Genomic DNA, 21,871 nt, shown 5'->3' with positions numbered 1-21,871 from the left:
GGCATCTAAATAGAAGCTATGGTTGCTCAGCACAATGAAAATCAGCCCCTTTTATTTAAGTGCTTAAACAGGGATTTAGGTGCCAACAATTGAAAACTTTGGACTACAACCAAGGTTTTTCAGAGATGACTAGTGATTATGGGTGCTTCAATTTTTGAGAGCCAAACCTGAGACATCTTAAAAGGGACTGATTTTTCACAGGGCAAGTGCTCAGCATTTTCTCAAAGTCGAATCTCTTTAAGGCTGTGGTTCCCAATTTTTGTAGTACTGAGGCTTCCTTACAGGTATTTTAAGACTTGGTGGCTCCCCACAACAAAATGCCATTATTTTTTAACCAACTCAGGGCACTACATTCAAGAGGGACACTAGAGTTCGGAGGATTTTGCAACTTTTCTCATGCTGCAACCCCACTGTTGTTTCTGGTCATTGCTGCTGCCCCACCAGTGCACAGACGCAGTTAAGACCATTTATTGAAGATCTTGACTATTTCCTCATCAATTGTTCAGGTTGGGATTGCTTTGCAAAATAAAAATTCTTCAGCTATTGAACCTGCTTTGTCAAATCTCACATGACACAGAAGCTGAGCCACGCTAGCTATTCATCAAGATGCAGTGCAAAATATTGACTTTTCTTAACTTGTTCTACCACCTGGCCCTGGATGTTTTCTACAAGTCATCAGTGAGGCGGCAGATGGTATTATTTGACACAGGAATGGTTTTCAGTGCCATGGCTGCTTGCTCCCCAGTCATAATTCTCCACGCCTCTGGTGGCTAGAAGTAGGAGCATCTCACCAATGGTATGTGCTTGTTTATTGGGGTATGGTTGTTTGTGTTTTGCAAGTCCGTGGCCACAACAATAGATGCTTCTAAGCTTTTTGAAGAACAGTTACTTCTCTAGAAGGGATTTTTTTGTTATTGTTTTAATTCTTCTTGTTTCAGAAGGAAAAAAAACTCATCTCTTGTTTACAAATTCTGGAGTTACTACATGTCTCTGTACTTCCCCATGCCTCACACTGTCATTTACTTACACTCAAAAACAAATGACACGTTGTGGCTGTGGACTTTCTGTAGTAATACTGAGACATGAAAATACAAATTAATGTAACCTATCATTGTATTGTCTACTTTTCTGTTTAACTTAATTAAAATAATCATTTTCTGCAGCCGAGCGTTTGCTCATGTAGGCATAGCACTTGGTAAAAATTGTTCCATTAGAAAGACAAGCCACATCTGTCTCTCTCTGCCACCTTCCCTTATCTGCTAGTGCTGGTGCTGCCGCTGTTGGCCGTTAGAGCCTCTCTTTGCCCTCCACTCCGCCAGATATGTGGATAAGACACAGTTGATTTTTAAGGCTAGTTTAATAGTTTCTCATTTAGAAAGAAAAAAACAATGGGCATATTGATGAAATCCCACCCCCCCCCCAAACCTGATGGCTCTCCCATGAATGCTTTTGGCTCCCTGTTTGGGAAACACTGCTTTAAGGTGTCTCCAGTTGGGCACCTGAAACTTGCGGCACCCAAAATCATTAGCCCACCTTTGAAAATCATGGCCTAAGCGACTAGTAGCAGAGCCAGGCAGAAAACACAGATGTTCCAGCTCAAGGTGCTGAGTTCTAACTACTGAACAAACTTTTGCTGTTAAACAAGCTGAAAACACATTATTTTATCGTGCTTGGTTTCTACCACCTAAACCATCTCTTCTGGAGGCTCTTTTCTGAAGCTCAGTGAAATTTCAAAAACTGGTAGCTTGTGAACCAGAGCATACAGGGAGCATGACAGAGGTTGCAACCATGTTGTATTGTCTAACTCTATCAGTGTATTCTGACACTACACCATCGTTAAAGGGACACTGATAACCTAATTGAAACCCCAAATTTGGTTGTGGGTTTAAAAATATATTTGTTTCCATATCCCATCAGTAAGTAAGTCACCTTTTCCCCTCCAAACTTGTGATTTAAAAGGGTTTTGTTTAGCTAGAAATAGCTTAAAACCAAATGGCTATTTCAACCCTATACTCAGCGTTGCTGCTGTAATGATACAGCTACATTTATTTACCCATAACTGGAGTACCCATAACATATTGCCGACACACCTCCACATTCTGGGTGTCAAACACATTCAGAGCCGTGAAAAAAGGCAGAGCGTAAGTGAATGGAATGCCTGGACACATGCACACTAAGGGCATATTTACACTACAGTCTTGGGGTGTCACTGCAGCTTGTGTAGACATAAATGAGCTTGCTTTAAGCTTGGGTGTCAGAGAAGTGGAGCCATGGCAGCTTGGGCTAGCAGTGCAACTAATTTCCCAGGGTTCTGGGTGGGCTTGTACAGCCAGTGCTGAAGCACAAACTGCTGCAGCTTCACTACACCAGTACCTGAGCTTGGTAGATTAAAGCTAGCATGGGCATGTCTACGCAAGCTGCAATCATATCCCGTGACTGCAGTGGAGATATACCTTAAGTCAGGGGTAGTCAATAGTGGACTGGGGGCCAAATCTGGAATACCAGATGCTTTTGAATGGACCGTGAAATCTTTTTATTTACTTATTATTAGCATTATTGTTATTACGGTGTGAAAAATGTTTCTCTGGAATCTGGACCTTGACTATACCTTGCCCAAGAAATTTGGACCTTGACAAAAAATAATTGACTACCCCTGCCTTAAGAACAAATCTATAGAGGGAGGCATTTATGCTTTGCATCTTCAATATCCAGCAGCCTACCCAGAGCAACTCTCCAAAGGCAAGGAGATGGGTCAGAAACGAGAGGGAGTGTGGGCTATATTGGCAGAGAGAAAGGAGAGTCAGGACAAAACTGGGAGGAAAGATCAAACCAGTATCTTAGATGCCTATATACAAATGCGAGAAGTATGGGGAATAAGCAGGAAGAACTGGAAGTGCTAATAAATAAATACAACTATGACATTGTTGGCATCACTGAAACTTGGTGGGATAATACACATGATTGGAATGTTGGTGTGGATGGGTACAGCTTGCTCAGGAAGGATAGACAGGGGAAAAAGGGAGGAGGTGTTGCCTTATATATTAAAAATGTACACACTTGGACTGAGGTAGAGATGGACATAGGAGACGGAAGTGTTGAGAGTCTCTGGGTTAGGCTTAAAGGGGCAAAAAACAAGGGAGATGTCATGCTAGGAGTCTACTACAGGCCACCTAACCAGGTGGAAGAGGTAGATGAGGCTTTTTTCAAGCAACTAACAAAATCATCCAAAGCCCAAGATTTGGTGGTGATGGGGGACTTCAACTATCCGGATATATGTTGGGAAAATAACACAGCGGGGCACAGACTATCCAACAAATTCTTGGACTGCATTGGAGACAACTTTTTATTTCAGAAGGTTGAAAAAGCTACTAGGGGGGAAGCTGTTCTAGACTTGATTTTAACAAATAGGGAGGAACTCGTTGAGAATGTGAAAGTAGAAGGCAGCCTGGGTGAAAGTGATCATGAAATCATAGAGTTTGCAATTCTAAGGAAGGGTAGAAGGGAGAACAGCAAAATAGAGACAATGGATTTCAGGAAGGCAGATTTTGGGAAGCTCAGAGAGCTGATGGGTAAGGTCCCATGGGAATCAAGACTGAGGGGAAAAACAACTGAGGAGAGTTGGCAGTTTTTCAAAGGGACACTATTAAGGGCCCAAAAGCAAGCTATTCCGCTGGTTAGGAAAGATAGAAAATGTGGCAAAAGACCACCTTGGCTTAACCACGAGATCTTGCACGATCTAAAAAATAAAAAGGAGTCATATAAAAAATGGAAACTAGGACAGATTACAAAGGATGAATATAGGCAAACAACACAGGAATGCAGGGGCAAGATTAGAAAGGCAAAGGCACAAAATGAGCTCAAACTAGCTACAGGAATAAAAGGAAACAAGAAGACTTTTTATCAATACATTAGAAGCAAGAGGAAGACCAAAGACAGGGTAGGCCCACTGCTTAGTGAAGAGGGAGAAACAGTAACAGGAAACTTGGAAATGGCAGAGATGCTTAATGACTTCTTTGTTTCGGTCTTCACCGAGAAGTCTGAAGGAATGCCTAACATAGGGAATGCTAATGGGAAGGGGGTAGGTTTAGCAGGTAAAATAAAAAAAGAACAAGTTAAAAATCACTTAGAAAAGTTAGATGCCTGCAAGTCACCCGGGCCTGATGAAATGCATCCTAGAATACTCAAGGAGCTAATAGAGGAGGTATCTGAGCCTCTAGCTATTATCTTTGGAAAGTCATGGGAGACGGGAGAGATTCCAGAAGACTGGAAAAGGGCAAATATAGTGCCCATCTATAAAAAGGGAAATAAAAACAACCCAGGAAACTACAGACCAGTTAGTTTAACTTCTGTGCCAGGGAAGATAATGGAGCAAGTAATTAAGGAAATCATCTGCAAACACTTGGAAGGTGGTAAGGTGATAGGGAACAGCCAGCATGGATTTGTGAAGAACAAATCATGTCAAACCAATCTGATAGCTTTCTTTGATAGGATAACGAGCCTTGTGGATAAGGGTGAAGCGGTGGATGTGGTATACCTAGACTTTAGTAAGGCATTTGATACGGTCTCGCATGATATTCTTATCGATAAACTAGGCAAATACAAATTAGATGGGGCTACTATAAGGTGGGTGCATAACTGGCTGGATAACCGTACTCAGAGAGTTGTTATTAATGGTTCCCAATCCTGCTGGAAAGGCGTAACGAGTGGGGTTCCGCAGGGGTCTGTTTTGGGACCGGCTCTGTTCAATATCTTCATCAACGACTTAGATATTGGCATAGAAAGTACGCTTATTAAGTTTGCGGATGATACCAAACTGGGAGGGATTGCAACTACTTTGGAGGACAGGGTCATAATTCAAAATGATCTGGACAAATTGGAGAAATGGGCTGAGGTAAACAGGATGAAGTTTAACAAAGACAAATGCAAAGTGCTCCACTTAGGAAGGAAAAATCAATTTCACACATACAGAATGGGAAAAGACTGTCTAGGAAGGAGTACGGCAGAAAGGGATCTAGGGGTTATAGTGGACCACAAGCTAAATATGAGTCAACAGTGTGATGCTGTTGCAAAAAAAGCAAACATGATTCTGGGATGCATTAACAGGTGTGTTGTGAGCAAGACACGAGAAGTCATTCTTCCGCTCTACTCTGCTCTGGTTAGGCCTCAGCTGGAGTATTGTGTCCAGTTCTGGGCGCCGCATTTTAAAAAAGATGTGGAGAAATTGAAAAGGGTCCAAAGAAGAGCAACAAGAATGATTAAAGGTCTTGAGAACATGACCTATGAAGGAAGGCTGAAAGAATTGGGTTTGTTTAGTTTGGAAAAGAGAAGACTGAGAGGGGACATGATAGCAGTTTTCAGGTATCTAAAAGGGTGTCATAAGGAGGAGGGAGAGAACTTGTTCACCTTAGCCTCTAAGGATAGAACCAGAAACAATGGGTTTAAACTGCAGCAAGGGAGGTCTAGGTTGGACATTAGGAAAAAGTTCCTAACTGTCAGGGTGGTTAAACACTGGAACAAATTGCCTAGGGAGGTTGTGGAATCTCCGTCTCTGGAGATATTTAAGAGTAGGTTAGATAAATGTCTATCAGGGATGGTCTAGACAGTATTTGGTCCTGCCATGCGGGCAGGGGACTGGACTCGATGACCTCTCGAGGTCCCTTCCAGTCCTATAATCTATGAATCTATGAAAAAGGAAACGGTAAATCTGTGGAGGCAAGATATTTTGAGAATGTCAGTTTTAGTAAATAACCTTGTTTTCTCCTCCATTAATTGCTTCCCTTGATTCCACTCTTGGAGATTAGCCATTACAAGAGTCTGGAATCTCAAATGATTATTTTTGTTTGTTTTTTTCCTGTGACTTAAAACTGACTAAACTGATTTCATTCACAATTTGTATTTTAAAAGGGATTAAATGAGTGTCTGCAAATCATGTTTTAGTCCAGAGCAAATTTTCAAGACTGAATCATAAACCCATCTAAGTAAGGGTTTATAATATAAATGGTGACACCACGAGGCAGCAGAAATACAGTGCTATTGATGCAATCTGAAATCAGCTGTCTCTTTCTTTAACACACAGACTTTGGAGTCAGGAAATTAGAGTATTACAGAGTGAGGCCAAAATGTTCAGTTAGGCACTAAATCCAGAATTTGGGCATCTAAATAAGTGGCCTAACTTTCAGTGACTTGGAGCACCCACAACTTCCACTTAATACACTGTCATAATGTGAAGTACTGTTTGTTGTAGCAACTGCATATTAAACTCCATTTCCCCTATGTGATAGCAAATCATGATTTTATCGTGAGTTGTGCAATATTCGGTGTTTTTTCTTAAACCCCAGTTCCTGGGTCTTGTGATTAATGAGACACATCTTTCTTTCATTAAACAAACAAAGTAAATTTCTAGCCCTCCTGGTTGTGGAGGAAACCTTGAAAACATGAACCCTACAGATTCAAAAAGCAGAAGGCAGATGAAAAGAACCCCACAATTTTATCTCATTATTCTGGGGAACCTGATTTATAATTTTTAAATGCTTGGGGTGGACAATATAGAGTAAGGGCCCTATCCTGCAAGGTGGTAATTGAGTTCAACTCTTGTTAATGTTAATAGGATTTGAGGATGCTTAGTACCTCAGAACTTCACAGAATTTGGCTTTAAAACTTTTAAAACCAAATTAAGGGCTGGCTCCTGCCACCCTTATTCACGTGAAGTAATCCCTAATCATGGGTAGTATCATTGAAGTCAATGGGGCTACTCCCTGGGGTAGGCATTGCAGGATTAAACATTATGACTGAAATTCACCCCTGTGCAGAGGTCCAGCATAAGGCATGTGCACAATGAAAGCCCTACTCAAGCCCTTAAATATGGGTTTAATTGGTTTATAACCTTTATAATCCAGGCCCTTTGTACAAGGGTGTATTTCATCTGTATGAGTTGCCTATGAACCCAAGGTCAACATACTCTAAAATAAAGTGAACAAGGGCTTGCACTGTTCTGCGTACATACATGCTGACAAAATGCAGTCGCCCAAATGTCATACAATTTGCTCTGACATTATTGGCAAATTGGATATTTGTCATTACTCTGCTTTTCCTGTACAATATATCAAACTGTAATAATAAAAAAAAGACATCTTTCCAAATAATGTAAATTATTGATACAAATAAATAACACCCTTCCATGGAAGCGTATCCAAAGAAATATCACTGTCAGTCTAAGGATAGTTCAGAATATAATTTAAATGTATTAAAATTAATTAGTTTTCCATAATTAAGTCAATCTTCTTTTTAAATGCCATAAAAACAAAAAGGAATCAGTGCATGTTTGCAGCATAGCAATTATTGGCATGTTTCACATCATTCCCATTTGACAGTAGCAGGTGATTTAGAAATCTGGAAGAACCCAAAGAACAGGTACAAATTTAAGGCCCATTCTTGCTTTCAGAGCCCAATCGTACTCCCATTGCTGCCACTGGGAATTTTGCTACTGACTTCAATGAAGATGAATCAGAACACAGGTGTTCCTTGCATATACTAAATTCCCACTGAAATCAGTGGGATTTTGGGGTCTTACTGTGGGCCTCATGTTTCTCCATTTAGAGGGAGTTTTTCAAAAGCCCCCATGGGATTTAAGTTGCATTCTATGGAACTTGAGCTCCTAAATCCCTCACAAGGTTTTGAAAACCTGCCCTTACTAGATTTCTAACGGAAGCAGCAGTTTCCCTGCTTGAATAGTAAATATAATTCTCCTGTACAGATTGTGCCTAAACAAATGAGCCACATGAACTAGTTCTATTTAATTCTATAGTAAATACATCCATTAAGAAGGCACAGTATTAAAAGTCCTCTGCAATGTAGCAATTTGTGGAATAAATGGACTAAAAGGATGTTTGGTTCTGAGGGTGGTTTATTGTACATACCAGGGGTTCTCAAACGTCATTGCACCATGACCCCCTTCTGACAACAAAAATTACTACATGACCCCAGGAGGGGGTATTGAACCTGAGCCTGCCCGAACCCCACCAGCCTGGGCGGGGAGGAAGGCAAAGCCCAAGGGCTTCAGCCCCAGGCAAGGGGCCTGTAACCTGAGCCCTGACACCAAGGGTTGAAACCCTTCGGCTTTGGCTTCGGCCCCGGGCTTCAGCTTTCGCCTCGGACAGTGGGGCTCAAGCTTTGGCTTCAGCGATAGGCCCCAGCAAGTCTAAGCCAGCCCTGATGACCCCACTTTGGGGTCCCGACCCACAGTTTGAGAACCGCTGGTATATACTGATTCCTTGGAAAATAGGGTTTTGCATCTTTGAATCCAGTACACATATTGCTGTAAAGTAGTTTGTCATTATGTGTTCTCTGATAATCAGAGAGGTCACAGTATTAGCATACCATAAACAAGACCCAAACAGATAGATAGACTAAGAGAGATGCAATCTTCTCGTATTTTAATAAATTCAAGGCCTGATTATTCCATCAGTTGACATGGACAGCTTCCATTGAAACCAAGGGGAGTGATGCACTACTGGCAGGATAACTGGGCTCCCCCTACTATCTTTGGACTGATATTGCATTCCTTGAACACCCCAAACTTCCAAAGTTGGGGGCACATGAGGTGTACGGAATATAGGATCAAACCTGCTCGGGGGGTGGAGGGGGGGAGAGGATACAGCAATAGGGTTACTAGTGTGTTCAAAAATTGTTTTCTTCTACAGTTCTAGGTAGGCTTGAGTATGCCTCCTTTATCTGAGGGTGCAGTCACAGGTTAAACTCACTGTTATATATTCTGCTGCTGTTTTTACTTTTCTTCTGAATGTATCTGCATATGCTTTGATACAACAGATGCCTTTATTTCAAAATAATCTTGCACATGAGAAGCTATATAAAGTAATCAATAAAAGGCACCTTAGAAACTAGTGCTCCACCCAGTACTTCCATAATACATAATTGTGGGTCAAATTCTGGCACCTTTATTCATTCTGACTAGTACCTCACTCCACAAGAAATCCCACTGAAATCAGTGGAACTATTCATGAAGTAAGGCAGATTCTGATTGATGGTTTTTAAGAATCCAGCTTCCTAAGGATTTAAATGTTAGGGTTTCAATGTTCTTATCTAAAACAAATCAATAATATGCTATAACAACATCAAGCAATTAGTTAAGGTTTTTATTTGCTGCAACCCAGCATATGCAACCCTGTGCGGAGAGGCAGCAAAGGCTAATGATCCACTTAAGTGCTCAAAACAGGGCTTACATGGTACCTGGGTCATGTGCTGGTTTTCTGCCTGGGGATAAATTTGATCTTTTGTGCATTTGCCAACACACCGGGCCAAATTCGTCCCTGGTGAAACTCCACTGACCTCCACATAGTTGCACCAGGGATGAAATTGGTTCATTGAGTTAAAATGAAATCCTTTTGGGGCAGGGACTGTCTCTTTACTATATTTTTGTACAGTGCCTAACACAGTGGCACATGATCTTGATTGGATTTCTAGGAACTAGGGTATTGCAAAAAATAAATGGTAATAACTCTTATGAGCCATGTAAGTCCTTTTTTGAGGGCTTAACTGGTACTTAATTGGTGCATAGACTGAGGCTGGCTCTCTTCACAAGGGTGAGCTTCAACCTTTGTTATGTTTTTTCTGTTCTTTGTATGGATCTATCACACAGCAACAGGGGAGAGAAAAACATTTTATGAAATAGAAAAACCTGATTGTCAAACAGCAAAAGTCAGGAAAGGGACACAGAGAATATGTGTAATTACTGAAACTATTTTTAAGTCTTTTTTTTTTTTTAAATTGACTAGCTTTCACATTGGCAGTGTCCCTTTACATCATTTTTAAATATATAGTGGTCAAGCACAGTGTATTTTGGTTCAGTTGCGGTGGGCCAAGTTTTGATCTCTGCTACAGCAGTATAAATCTGGAATAATTCCATAAGTGAGAAATCAATGAACCTCCACATTTAAAATTGTGCAAATGAAATTAGAATGTGGCTCCATAATGTTACGTACTCCCACTAAATAACAGATTTTTTGTAAGCATTTAAAGGGGCTATAGTAAATGTTAACAGAAGCTGCGCTTGCGCACACACACACATGCTGTATATCACGCCTTATTTATAATGGAATGGGAATGTTTATAACAAACATGGTCTGGATTTTGCAATCGCTTGTTCAGTTGGAGCTGGATTTTGCTACCTTCACTCATGTTTAATAGTACCTTATTCAGTGATTAGTCCTTATAAAATAAATAGGACTTCTTGCCAAGTAAGGTATTACTCCACATAATTTAGGGTAGCAGAAGCTGCACTGCAAAGCCAGACATTTGTTGTTGTTGTTTTTACTGAATGGAGTCAGATCCACCATAAAACATCCACCCTTCGGCCATTCTAAAAACCTTTGCAATACTTGGGCAATAGCAGATTAATGTAGGAATAGCTGAGTCCGTAGATATACCATTTTACTATAATAAAACACTGCATTGAAAATGCATTTAAAGCCTTTTCTCTGACCACTTTTTTTCTATTTAAGTAAAATTATACATACATGATGGACCAAATTCTGCTACAGCAAGGTGAAGGGAGGGATAGCTCAGTGGTTTGAGCATTGGCCTGCTAGAGTTGTGAGTTCAATCTTTGAGGGGGCCATTTAGGGATCTGGGGCAAAAATCTGTCTGGGGATTGGTCCTGCTTTGAGCAGGGGGTTGGACTAGATGACATCCTGAGGTCCCTTCGAACCCTGATATTCTATTCTATGATTCAATATTTATATTATCTCTGATCCCAAACATTTCCTATGTGAAAAAGCTAAGTTAGCAAAAGGCAAGTTTGGCCATAAAAATACCCCAGCCATAAACCATGGCAGGATACAGAGGCACCACTTGGTCCCCAAGACTCAAGGAATTAAGGCCAACATCACTCTCCCCTTGCGCGAGTGCTCTGGGAAAGGACTGAAATGGCAGCTGCAGTGAAACTAGTCAGGGAGGGTAGAGTTCCATGTTCTGCATGGTGAGAGCTCTGGTTTGTTGTTCTTTTGTTTACATTACCTCACTTTGACTCATGATTATAAAAATTCTCTCCTACTGACCAGCCCTTACTGACTGGTGCCATGTTATGTTTCCCCTGAGCCATCCTTATTCTTGCAGTGCCTTCTTTAATTTCACAAGGGCAACGGTTAAAACTTTTTCTATGATGTCTGTCTTAATATAGCTCTCACATGGCTACAAGTCTAAATTGTCCTTTTTTTTTAACTTGGCTTTTTCAACATGTGTAATATTTGGACCAAGATACAATTTATTTATTTATTTTGTTTGCTTAGAAAACTTTGATTTGGGAGAAGTTCATAGAAATTTTAATAAAAACACAACCACAAATCGTTTGAATTCAGCTTTTTGTTACAACCATGGCAATTTCTGGGTATTAATAAGCCAGAGAGGAGTGATCCTCTGTTGGTCCAGAAAATAATATAAATGTATTGAAAACCACAAGGAAAAAACAACAATAAAATTAAATAAATATTACATAGTTCAAGCAAGACCATATTCAACGTTTCTGTGTGATGTCAGGAGTGGAATGCAATGTGGTCAAAGTAAAGTTGCTGTGGGAGCCTTAACTTTTTGTTCTTCCTAAGTGTTTGTTTATGATTTTTTTTAAACTATGCTGCCTTGTATTTGCATTGACTTTATTATAAAAATAATATATACCATAGTGCAATGTAAGGAAACTTCATCTTGGAATTCTCATGACAAGATTCACTACTATAGCTTATAATGTCACCATAACCACTTGATGAGAACTTTTCCTTGATCTGTTACAGAATCACTTAACTACTACTGGCTCTCTATCAAGAGAGACACTAGGATACTCAGTTATATTATCAAGGTTTCGAGAAGCAAACCTGGAGTAATTTTACAGGTTACTAAAAATATAGTATCAAGCAAGAAATAGCCAAAGGTTCTGCACAGTTCTGTAAAGTCTGGATAATTCCTCAAAAATACAGCTCTCTGTCTGAACAATAAGGCCAGGTTTTCAAAGTTAGATGCACACAACTGCATGCGCGCACACACGTTTGCATGACCAAGTTCCATGCAAAAAGAGCCAATATTCACATGTAAACCAGCCATTAGCACATAGACATGGCCAGTTAGATGTTTAGTTGGCTATGTGCACACACAGCATATGAACTATACATGCATATCAGGTATCTGAGTAATAAATTAGGCATTTTCAATAGTGTGCGTGCAGTGGTGCATATGTGTGTTTGAAATTCCAGCCCTGAGTTCTTTCTGTCCTTGTTTATGCCCCCAAATAATAATGTACTTTGCCCACAAACCCAGCTCTTCACTCTTTGCTCCCTTGCCAATCACTGCACCTGCCCAGTCCCTTACCTTCCTATAGACCAGATCCTCTTCCAAAAAAGAATTGTACCTCCTTAGTACTTTTTCCTTCATCCTCACCCAGATGCCTTTCCCATTTTTAAATCTTCCTCTGAACTCTATCTTTGAAGAAAATCCTGCTGACTCATTTTCTATTGCTGCTGTAGTCTCTGCTGCTTTGACCATAACCTGTGATCCTACACATGCATATAATATGAAGTAGAATTCCATTGACGTTTCTAGCTTCTGATACCATAATCAACTGCAATAATTCAGCTCAAGAGTCAAATCCTATTCACCTTATTCTTGAAAATAATCTCTTTAAGTTAATGTGATTCTTGAGGGAGTAAGGTGAGCAGGATTTGACCTCATGTGGTAAGGCACAAGCACCATTAGAAACTATTTCCTTGTATTTCCATTGCTGCTAAATGAAGATATAAAGTTGGAAAGTTTCTACTTCAAATGTTTTTATTTATATTTGTTATTCCCCAAAAGTCATAATAGTGTTGGTTTGAGGCAATATCAATATATTACTTCATACACTATCTACTATGGAGTTCCTCCCACATCTTCATGTTGTGGGGCGGTGCCTCCATGTGATAGCCCAGAGGGCTCCATCCAGAAAAATGGAGAATTCCCATAGTCCAGCTCCGGCTCTGCACTAGCTCTGGCCCTGCTTCTGTATGCTCGCTCTTCACCCCTGACCTGACCAGTCTCTGCCCTCTCTCTTGTGTGAACCCCTAAACCAGGTCCATAAGAGAAGGCAAGAGAGTTGGGGAGGTGGCTTTGCCCAGCTGACAATACATCACACCAGGACTACTGTAACTTTGGATGCTGTATCAGAATTTTCAGGGACTATACGTGCAGGACACAGAGACTCCCGTGGTATTCAGTGTATGAACAGAACATGCAGTTTTGATTAAACATGTTTATGGCTACTTAATATTTTCAGCTGTTTCTTATTCCTTTAACTTGGGTACAATATATTTTAAGTGGTGCTAACTACCACAGAGGCAATGTTAGACATTCTTCTTGGTCTTGATTTTAACCAATAATTGTAGTTTAATTTAAAAAAAACACTGATATTTTAAACTTTTCTCTTCATTGTCTATATTTAGCAGGGCCACCCAGGGCTGTGTCCCCACAACAAACTCAGTGCCAAAGCAACACTTTTCCTGCTGTCTTGTTTTTTGTCTTTCTTCTTATGTCTCTCCCTCTCTCATTTATTTTTAAAGGCTACAGAAAACACCCATCCCTCCTTTTCCTTTGCTAACTGCCCTCCTCCTCAGGTGCACCTTTTCCCTCCCGCCACAACGGGTGCCTTCTCTTCCTGTTCCCCACTCATTTCTGTCCATTTATTTCCTGCTCTAACTTTTTATCCTCCCATGTTTCCTTCCAATTCTGCCTCTCCTTGTGCTGCTGCCTCCTTACCAGTGCATTCTAGTCCTCAAAAATCTCTACTCCTGCTTCTTTCCTTTCTATTATGTTACCATCCCTAATGCGTTTCCCCCTCCAGTCTGTCTTATCCTATCTCAGTCCAGACCCCAACCCCTGTGCAATACATCATTCTTCTTACAGAATTAGGGACCGATACTCCATGTCTGTTGCCATCTCTATTTCTTTTCCACTCTGAATCCTCATTGTATCCCCAACCTTCCCTGACCTGGCCGGCTTAATCCAGTCCTCAAACACTGCATGAAACAAGTTAATTAGGCTCTCACTGTTGCTCTCATTATTCAGGTGAAGGAGGTTAAACATGTGACGCACATCTTGTGAAATGCCTACTGGACAAAATAAGCAATTTATAGTGAACTGTTGGGTTTTTAATACTTACCAGTTGTTATGGATATCACATTATTTACAGTTGTTTAATACAGTCTTAGATGAGTTACAATGTCAATTTCATAGCACCTGCAGGACATCTCTGTGAGTGCATCAGATTTCTATCTGAGACATGAACATGTTAAAATCATATCTTTTGAAACAAGCATATTTCCTTACCTTTGATATGACCCCTAAACGGAATGAATTTTAAAAATAGCAGCTATTTTTTGGGGGGTATTTTTAGTGCTGTCAGACCTAAGTTTTGTAAGAACTTGTCTTTTGCTTGGAGAACAAGTCAGAGTGAACAGTGTCTATTTAAAAGAGAATTTTGCACAAAATCAAATCTGAAGAAAATTATACCAAAAGCACTGTGCTTGGGCAGTGTTTTGGTTTTGGAGTGAGATTCACCAGTGGTACGGAAGGCCAATATACCGCTCTCCATCTCACTTAAGCCCGATAGGGGCTGGCTTGGGGAAATCATGGGCAGAGCAGCCACACAGGAATCTCAGTGCATCATCTGTGTGTGACACAGAAAGCATCTCCATGTTGGATCTTCAAAGGCAGGCACAGAAGGCTATGACGAGCTAAGGGAGATATACATTTATGTTGATGCAGTGGCCCTAACACCCTGCATGGCTGATGTTGAAGTACTGGGGGCCGCTACTACAGTTTATAGGCTGAAGCAGCAGAAGCAGGAGTGCTATGCAGCAACCACTAATTGGCAAGTGGATTTCACCTCTCAATACCTGTGCACTTCACCTGCACAGAACCCACATACTCAGGCTTTATGAAGGTGGGGGGGATTTTACCTTTATTTGAGAGATCCACTTTTTCTCTTCATTTATCCTGCAATAGCCATAATCCTGAGTTTGTGATGACACATTCTGTTACCATGACAAGGATGTGGTGTCACAAATTTAGTAATATGGCTTTACTGCAGACTCAAATAGGGAAAGATGGTCTGGGAGGCTGTAGCCCACATTTCAATACAAATAGATGAGAGAGTTAGCAGACATAAGAAAGATGATTTAATATAGGCAAATGTGATAGGTGAATACAGATGTAAATTATGGAAATGATTTATGTTTAAATTCTATGTATTTTAAAGTATGTCCCACTTCAAGGGCTTGATCCTGCAAGATGCTGAGTTAGTTCAAGTCCCATTGAAGTTTAGTGGACAACAAGGTGGTTCTTTAAATCACAGGAGGCACTAGGCAACTTGCAGGATCCAAACTTAAAATATCTAAGGCAATAGCTCCTAAAATTGTGGTCTGTGGACCACTTATGGTCTGAGGAGCACTTGCTGGTGGTCCGTAGAGAGCTTGTTTTTTCTCATCCTTGTTTTCAGCTGAGAGAAACAGAACAGATGAGAAGGGAAGACGAAATGAAGAGATGTTGTGATTAACTTTTTTTTTCAAAAAGGACAAAATACTCATTACATTAAAGAGAAATGAAAATACATAAATATTTCCCCTCTATGTCTTTTTGTTGTAAGCAACAGCTGTAGTTCCCACAGGGATGTCACACAGAAGCAAATGAGAAAGGAGATGGTCTACAAGACAATATTTCCTTTAAGATGTGATCCATGCTAGGGTAAACTTTGGGAACTGCTGATCTAGAGGTAAATAGCCATAAAGACAGAAGTTTAGTCTCCCTATTTTGTACATGCAAAATCAACTGTAGGTGTAAAGCAGAGTATTAGCAGATGCAGGTGTAAATTTTACAAATGTAAATTGCAACTGCTTAGTGATCAAATTGGTGATTTCTCTCCCTGCACAGGCTATTTAGCTATTTATAAAACCATATTCTCTTAAGGCCCCTTCCTGCAGTCTTTAGTCATGTAATATTCCCACTGATGGGGCATTGTGTTAGAACTGCAGGATCAGGCCCATGGAATTTCACCCTGGAAGCTCAACCACGGATTATATTCTTTTGAACATTTTGCATTGTGACTGCCAATTAAAGGCCATACCCTTCTCACTTTACAGAAAAGTCTCAATGAAATGAATAGGATACTATCATCAGTGCCAAATTCCTATCAGCAGCATGATTTAGCCCAAAATGATGCTGTGATAAGTGTTTGTATATTCCGTAAAATCCAAGACCATACATCTCTTAGTTTAAATCCTAACACTGATTTCTGCATAGACTGGTAGTATAATAGTTTGGTGCCTTTGCCCAAAGCTCCCTTGAAATACTGTTTAGCAACCAGAAACTTGAATATTATGAAGGTACTTGCTTGAATGGAAGAAATACAAGAAGACACTTACCCAGAGATTGCTGCTAGTTTTTGGTGCGCCTGATAGGCCATCTCACATCCTTTGGTTCTAGTCTTTTGCATTTCAGCATGTAGAGACGGACAATTGACGGAGACGTCCCCAATGGAAATGACTAACTCCCGGTATAGAGCCACCAGGGTATTGAACTCCTGAACAAGCTGAAAAACAGATTGTTTACTTACATGAAACATTTAAGTACACTGATAAAATAATGGGGCATTTATAAAAACATTCCTACTTCAAGGCCTGCTCCTATTGACTTCACAGAGAATGGGATCAAGTCCTTAACATTTAGTAAATACGTAGGGCCTTCATGTGAGCTACCTTATATTTATCGTAAATATTGTCTTGCAGGAAAGTAATATTCCAACTAAACCTCTGAATGTGTTTGGGTAGTTAATCTTAAATATTATGCAGACATAAATAACGGCTTTTCTTCTCCTGGTAGCACAAGATTATTTTTTATCATAATGAAAGACGAAAATGTCTCCAGAGATGATTCCCTTCACTCCCTCTGGTTTCTGATTAGCAACACATTTAGGGAGTGGAAAGTATCATTCATTTATGCACTGGAGCCTTTGCTAATTTATTTTGTAATGATTTCCTTCCTGTCACTGGCCTCTAACCCAGGTTTCAGACTTGAAATTGATCTGAAGTTGTTGGCTGATAAGATGTACTAGAAAGGCACTTTCTACTTAGTATTCCAGAAAGCCTTTGGCCAGTGTGAAATAAACAGACAAAGAAATAGATAAACCTCTCAGCCTTGCCACAGAATACTCCAACCCGGTATCACACTACCAGACACATTTGGACACTATTGGATAAATCTTTATATTCACAACATTGGAAAGATTATTATTTTGTTCCATTAATCTACAATGTGCATTCTTTTTATTTTAAAGAAACAAAATGTATGTTGACTTTCAATGCAATCATGATCTGCTAGAGATAAAAGCATGAATAAAGGCCACTTGTAGTTGGGAAGAAGGAGATAAAAATCTGGCTTTACCTGGATCCTACCAGATCCAGCCAAATTTTGGAGACAACCCTCAAATTCTAATGCCTAAATTGAGAGCAAGGGTAGCTGCTCATATTGCACCAAGAAATTTTGGGTCGGGCCCCAATGCATCCCTGTGCAAGGGTGGTGTAAAAACCCAGCTCCTGTACCTGGATCCTGCCAATTTTGTCCCTTCCTCCCCAAATTCCCTAGCATTAATAAGAGAACTGGTTTAGCTGCTTCTAGTGCCCCAAAACAATCCAGACCCTAATGCATCCTTATACATCTGCTAAAAAACAGATGCAGCACATGGATCCTGCTAAATTTGGCCTCAAGTCCCCAAGACCCATGGCCTAAAAGGAGAACAAGTATAGATGCTGGTGCACAAAATAATAATAAGAAGAATAAAAAAAAATCTGGACCTCAGTCCATTGGAGTGCAAAGTTCCATAAAAATCTCAAATCTGGCACCCGGATTCTGGTGAAGACAGCCAAATGTTGGCAGTTATCACCTCAAAGCCACTGCCTAAATAGAATACAATGGTAGTGCTACTGTGCCACCAAAACATCTGGACCCTTGTGCATCTGGGAACAGCAATAGCACAAAAAGCTGGATTCAGCACCTGAATGCTGCTGGGTCTTGGCAATTTTTGGTCCCAAACTTTTGTTTTTTTAATCTCAAATCTAAACATTTTACCAGCTAAATAGTGCAGCTTCTCCAATTCCACTTCTTCTCTATTAAGCTGTTCAAATTTGGGGGATTAGAATGAAAAAATGTTGCTAGATATATGTATTTATAGTGCCGCCGTGACAACTTGCAACAGGGTCTGGACTTTTTTGGTGTACTCGGAGCTGCTACATTTCTCCCTCTATTTAGACAGTTGAATTTGGAGTAGTAGGGCCAAAAATTGCCAGGATCTGGCAGGATGCAGGTACCCCAGTGTATGTTCCAATGATAGAGGGCTTATATTCAGGGTTCAGATTTTTAATGAAAAATAGCATCAGCTCCACCTATTTTCTAGGTAGAGTTTCTAATTTGCAAAGTTGGGGCCCAATATTGCTGAGGTCCAACTGGGTTCTGGTGCCAGGGAGAGGGATTTTGTGCTGTTGTTTTGCTGGAACATGCTGGGGTCCAAATATTTAGGGCATACTAAGTGACTACCTTAGTGAAGAAATTGTGTGCTGTTACATTTGGGGGGCCAAAAATTAGCTGGATCCAGTAAGATCCTGGTGCTTTAATCTAGTATTTTGCACTGCCAAGGTGTGTTGAAGTCCAGACATTTTTGGCATACTAAAAGCACCTCTACCTGTTATCTATTTAAATGGTGGATTTTAAGGGGTTGGGGCCAAAATGGACAGAATTCAGCAGAATCTAGGTGCCAGGTCCTGGTTTTTGCAGCATTGCTAGGCTGAGATGAATCAGGATACAGATTTTATTAGTGCAGTTGGAGTAGCTACACTTGTGATCTTTCTAGGCAAGGCATTAGAATTTGGGCGGGTTGGGACCAAAATTGGGCGGGTTTGGGGGGGGGGGGGGGGGGGAAGAGTGCCGGAGCCGGGTTTTTGCAATGGGCTGCAATGGATCTGGATTATTTTGGTGCACTAGCCGCTGCTACCCTTGTTTTCGATTTTGCTAATACAATTTGGGGGGATGAGGGTCATAAATCTGCAGGCTCTATCAGGAGTGTTCTCCCTCTCGCGGCACATGGTCTGTCTTTAGCCATTACGAGCCGGGCGACAGGGTGTCAACTTAACCGGGGGCCGCAGTTTTAAAAATAGTGCAGCTGCACGTGATCGGAATAGACAAGCTGGAGGGGGAGCGGCACGACCGCAAACTACAAAAATACATTTTTTTGGGGGAAAAAAAAGCCCTTTGTTTTACCCACCATCTTGCAGTCCTCCAGGGCTCTCTGGGTTTTGTAGGAGCTCTCAGAGCCGCTGCCCCGGCGTTCCCCGTCCCTGCCGGGCAGGGGCGGCTTGCTGATCTGGAAGATAGAGCCAGCGGTCCTGGGGCGCTTCTTGCGCCCATTCGGTGCAGAACTCATGCATACGCATCCACCAAGCACAAGCAGCTGCACTGGTTCCAGCAGGGGCGGGCAAATGTTTCCCCCACCACCAGCGGCAGCAGCTCGGCGACGATGAGTCCGAGGAGGGATCCAGAGTCACTTTTCTCTCCCCACACCGCTCCAGTCACAGGCTACGATGCTGCAGCGGCGGCTGGTCACCTTCAGCGTGCTGGAGGGCTGGGGTAGCGAGCGCGGGGCCCGGCAGCATCCTTCCTACTACAGCCAGGCAGGGGAGCGGGCTCGTCAACTTCTCTCGCTCAGCAGCATGTCAGCCCCTGCAGAAAGAGCCCCGTGCTGGCGCGCTGAGCCCTCCTCCCTTCGGCATCGATTTGCAGGTCGGGCAGAGGCAGCCGGGGCTGGCAGCTGGCAGCTGCCATTCAGGAGGGAATTCAGCCTTCAAAACCTGCGCTGCTGCCGGGGCTGGCTCTCCTGGTGTCTTCCCAGAGCAGCGCCCGCTTCTTCATCCCCCGGGAGAGAAGGGCCGCGTGTGTGCGTGCGGACCTGCGCCTCCCTGGGCTCTAAGCGTTCGCCTTGATCCGGTCTCCAAGGGCTCGTCTCGCTGAAGATCCCATCTGAACCCTTTGGTGGGACTGGTTAGACGTAGGGAATCGGGCAGACTGACGTGGTGAGCAACATAGCACATTGATAGGGCGGGAATACTAATGTGATCCATCCATGCAACTCCCCCTACAGTGTATACATTAACCCAATCCCATCCGCAAAGAGCAGCGCTTGCAGTATTACTTCATCGGCTCTATTATTAGAAAGCAGAAGTGTCAGAGTGAACCCCTTGCCCCCGGCCCATATTTCAAGCGAAGTGTTTATGGCCTGAATTGTGTAGGTGTCCAGGTCAGAGGCAAAAATTTGATAGCTTTAATAGCTACTCCCTTAAACTTGTAAGAGTCACAGCTTACAAACGCTGAGCAATTTGCCCCGTGAGCAATCTTACACAAAAAGTTATCCCTTTCCCTTTGATATAATTGTAGTAAGTGCATAGCTCCTTGGAGCTAACTGACGCCAATTACAGTACTATAAAAAGTATCCTTTACCATAATTAGCACAGTTCCACATCTGATTTTTTGCAAAGCTCCTGAGCTAATCAACAATCATGTTACTTATTTGGAGGAGGGGTTTGTCTTTTTAAACAATCATTGATTCCTTGATCAAAAATGGGTCCCTAGAATACAAAAACAAATATTCTTGTTATGGAATTTTGCATATCAGAGAAAATGCTCTTATCTGAGGTTAGGGAGGGGAGATTCTGCAGTGCACAACACAAAGACTCAACCCTCAAACAACAGTCACAACAGACCTTCTTCCTGGAGGGTAGAAAGCATTATATAAACATTTCTTCTCGTTTCCTCTACACTCCTTGAATCCCATAATATTCCTGTACAATGGGGTGAAGCATGAAACACCCCAGGGAGCGAATGCACTTTCCTTCTCAGAAGGAGAACGCTGCTATGCTGTGGTAAGATTGGCTCAAGTCATCAGCCACTTTCTCCAAGTCTAATCAGACATAGCACATCCCTGATTCATCAGGCTTCTGCTCTAACCCAATACCTCAGATGCTGGGCCTGACTACAAATCTATGCTCCACCATCCCTGTTAGTAGTAATGCAGTAATGGTCACTTCTGAATTTGCCTCACTTGAGGTATTGCACAGTAGCTTTCTCTACAGCATGAAACAGAGAATTTTTCATAGTACAATGTGGGATATTTTACATATATAGCATCTTTAAGACCAAAGGCGCACGTTACAAACTCTGAGCTCAATCTGCCTCTGAAGATGCACATGGAGATTCAAGCACTCTAAGGGACAAGACTGCAGACCTGTTTCCAGGATACACAGAATGGAATGCAGACACCTTTATAGCCTTGTCTACATTCAAATTGTTTTCTTAAAACTTCCCACCAGTGCTCCTGTCAGTGGGAGCAACAATGGAAGTGTTAGTATAGACTGGGTATCAGTGGTCCCCATTGTTGTAACCACTGCTCTGAGCAGGGTTTGATGACATTGTGATTATAATGCTGGTGGCGTCTATTTTGGCACACTACCAATGTTACTATCACTGGTGGAGCTGCAGTGGTTGCAGCAGTGGTGGAAAATTTTTAGGGGGGAAAAAACACTCTAAAGTAGATACGGTCTAGGATGGAGGGCGGCAGCGAACCACAGGCCAAGGACACCGGGCCAAAACCTTACTTTCTTTTTTACAAGAATTGCCGTGGGATCTTCAACAGCCAGACAGATATCCTCTCGGCTCTATTTACAAGTGCCATTTGAAAGACAGCCCATTTCCCTTTTCACAGTAAACTGCATAATATACTGCTGGGGATACAGGGCTG

At 41.7% G+C, this 21,871-nt stretch overlaps 1 protein-coding gene across 2 annotated transcripts in view; it reads right to left on the bottom strand.

Annotated features, from left to right (window-relative positions):
• The window catches only part of RGS7BP (regulator of G protein signaling 7 binding protein), a 75,156-nt gene extending 55,032 nt beyond the window's left edge, over nucleotides 1–20,124 (bottom strand). For both annotated transcript variants that reach the window (XM_034774593.1, XM_034774595.1), the window contains exons 1-2: nucleotides 19,346–20,124; nucleotides 16,455–16,621 (exon numbers count right to left, since the gene is read on the bottom strand). In XM_034774593.1, coding sequence (XP_034630484.1) covers nucleotides 16,455–16,621; nucleotides 19,346–19,504 — 326 coding nt within the window. In that variant the 5' untranslated portion in view covers nucleotides 19,505–20,124. The remainder of the gene's footprint in view (nucleotides 1–16,454; nucleotides 16,622–19,345) is intronic.
• Nucleotides 20,125–21,871: the final 1,747 nt, after the last annotated feature.

The sequence above is a fragment of the Trachemys scripta genome, chromosome 6, assembly GCF_013100865.1.
Source record: "Trachemys scripta elegans isolate TJP31775 chromosome 6, CAS_Tse_1.0, whole genome shotgun sequence".
Classification (NCBI taxonomy): domain Eukaryota; kingdom Metazoa; phylum Chordata; order Testudines; family Emydidae; genus Trachemys; species Trachemys scripta.
The sequence above is the reverse complement of the archived record's forward strand: the minus strand, read 5'-3'. Positions and strand labels throughout refer to the sequence as shown.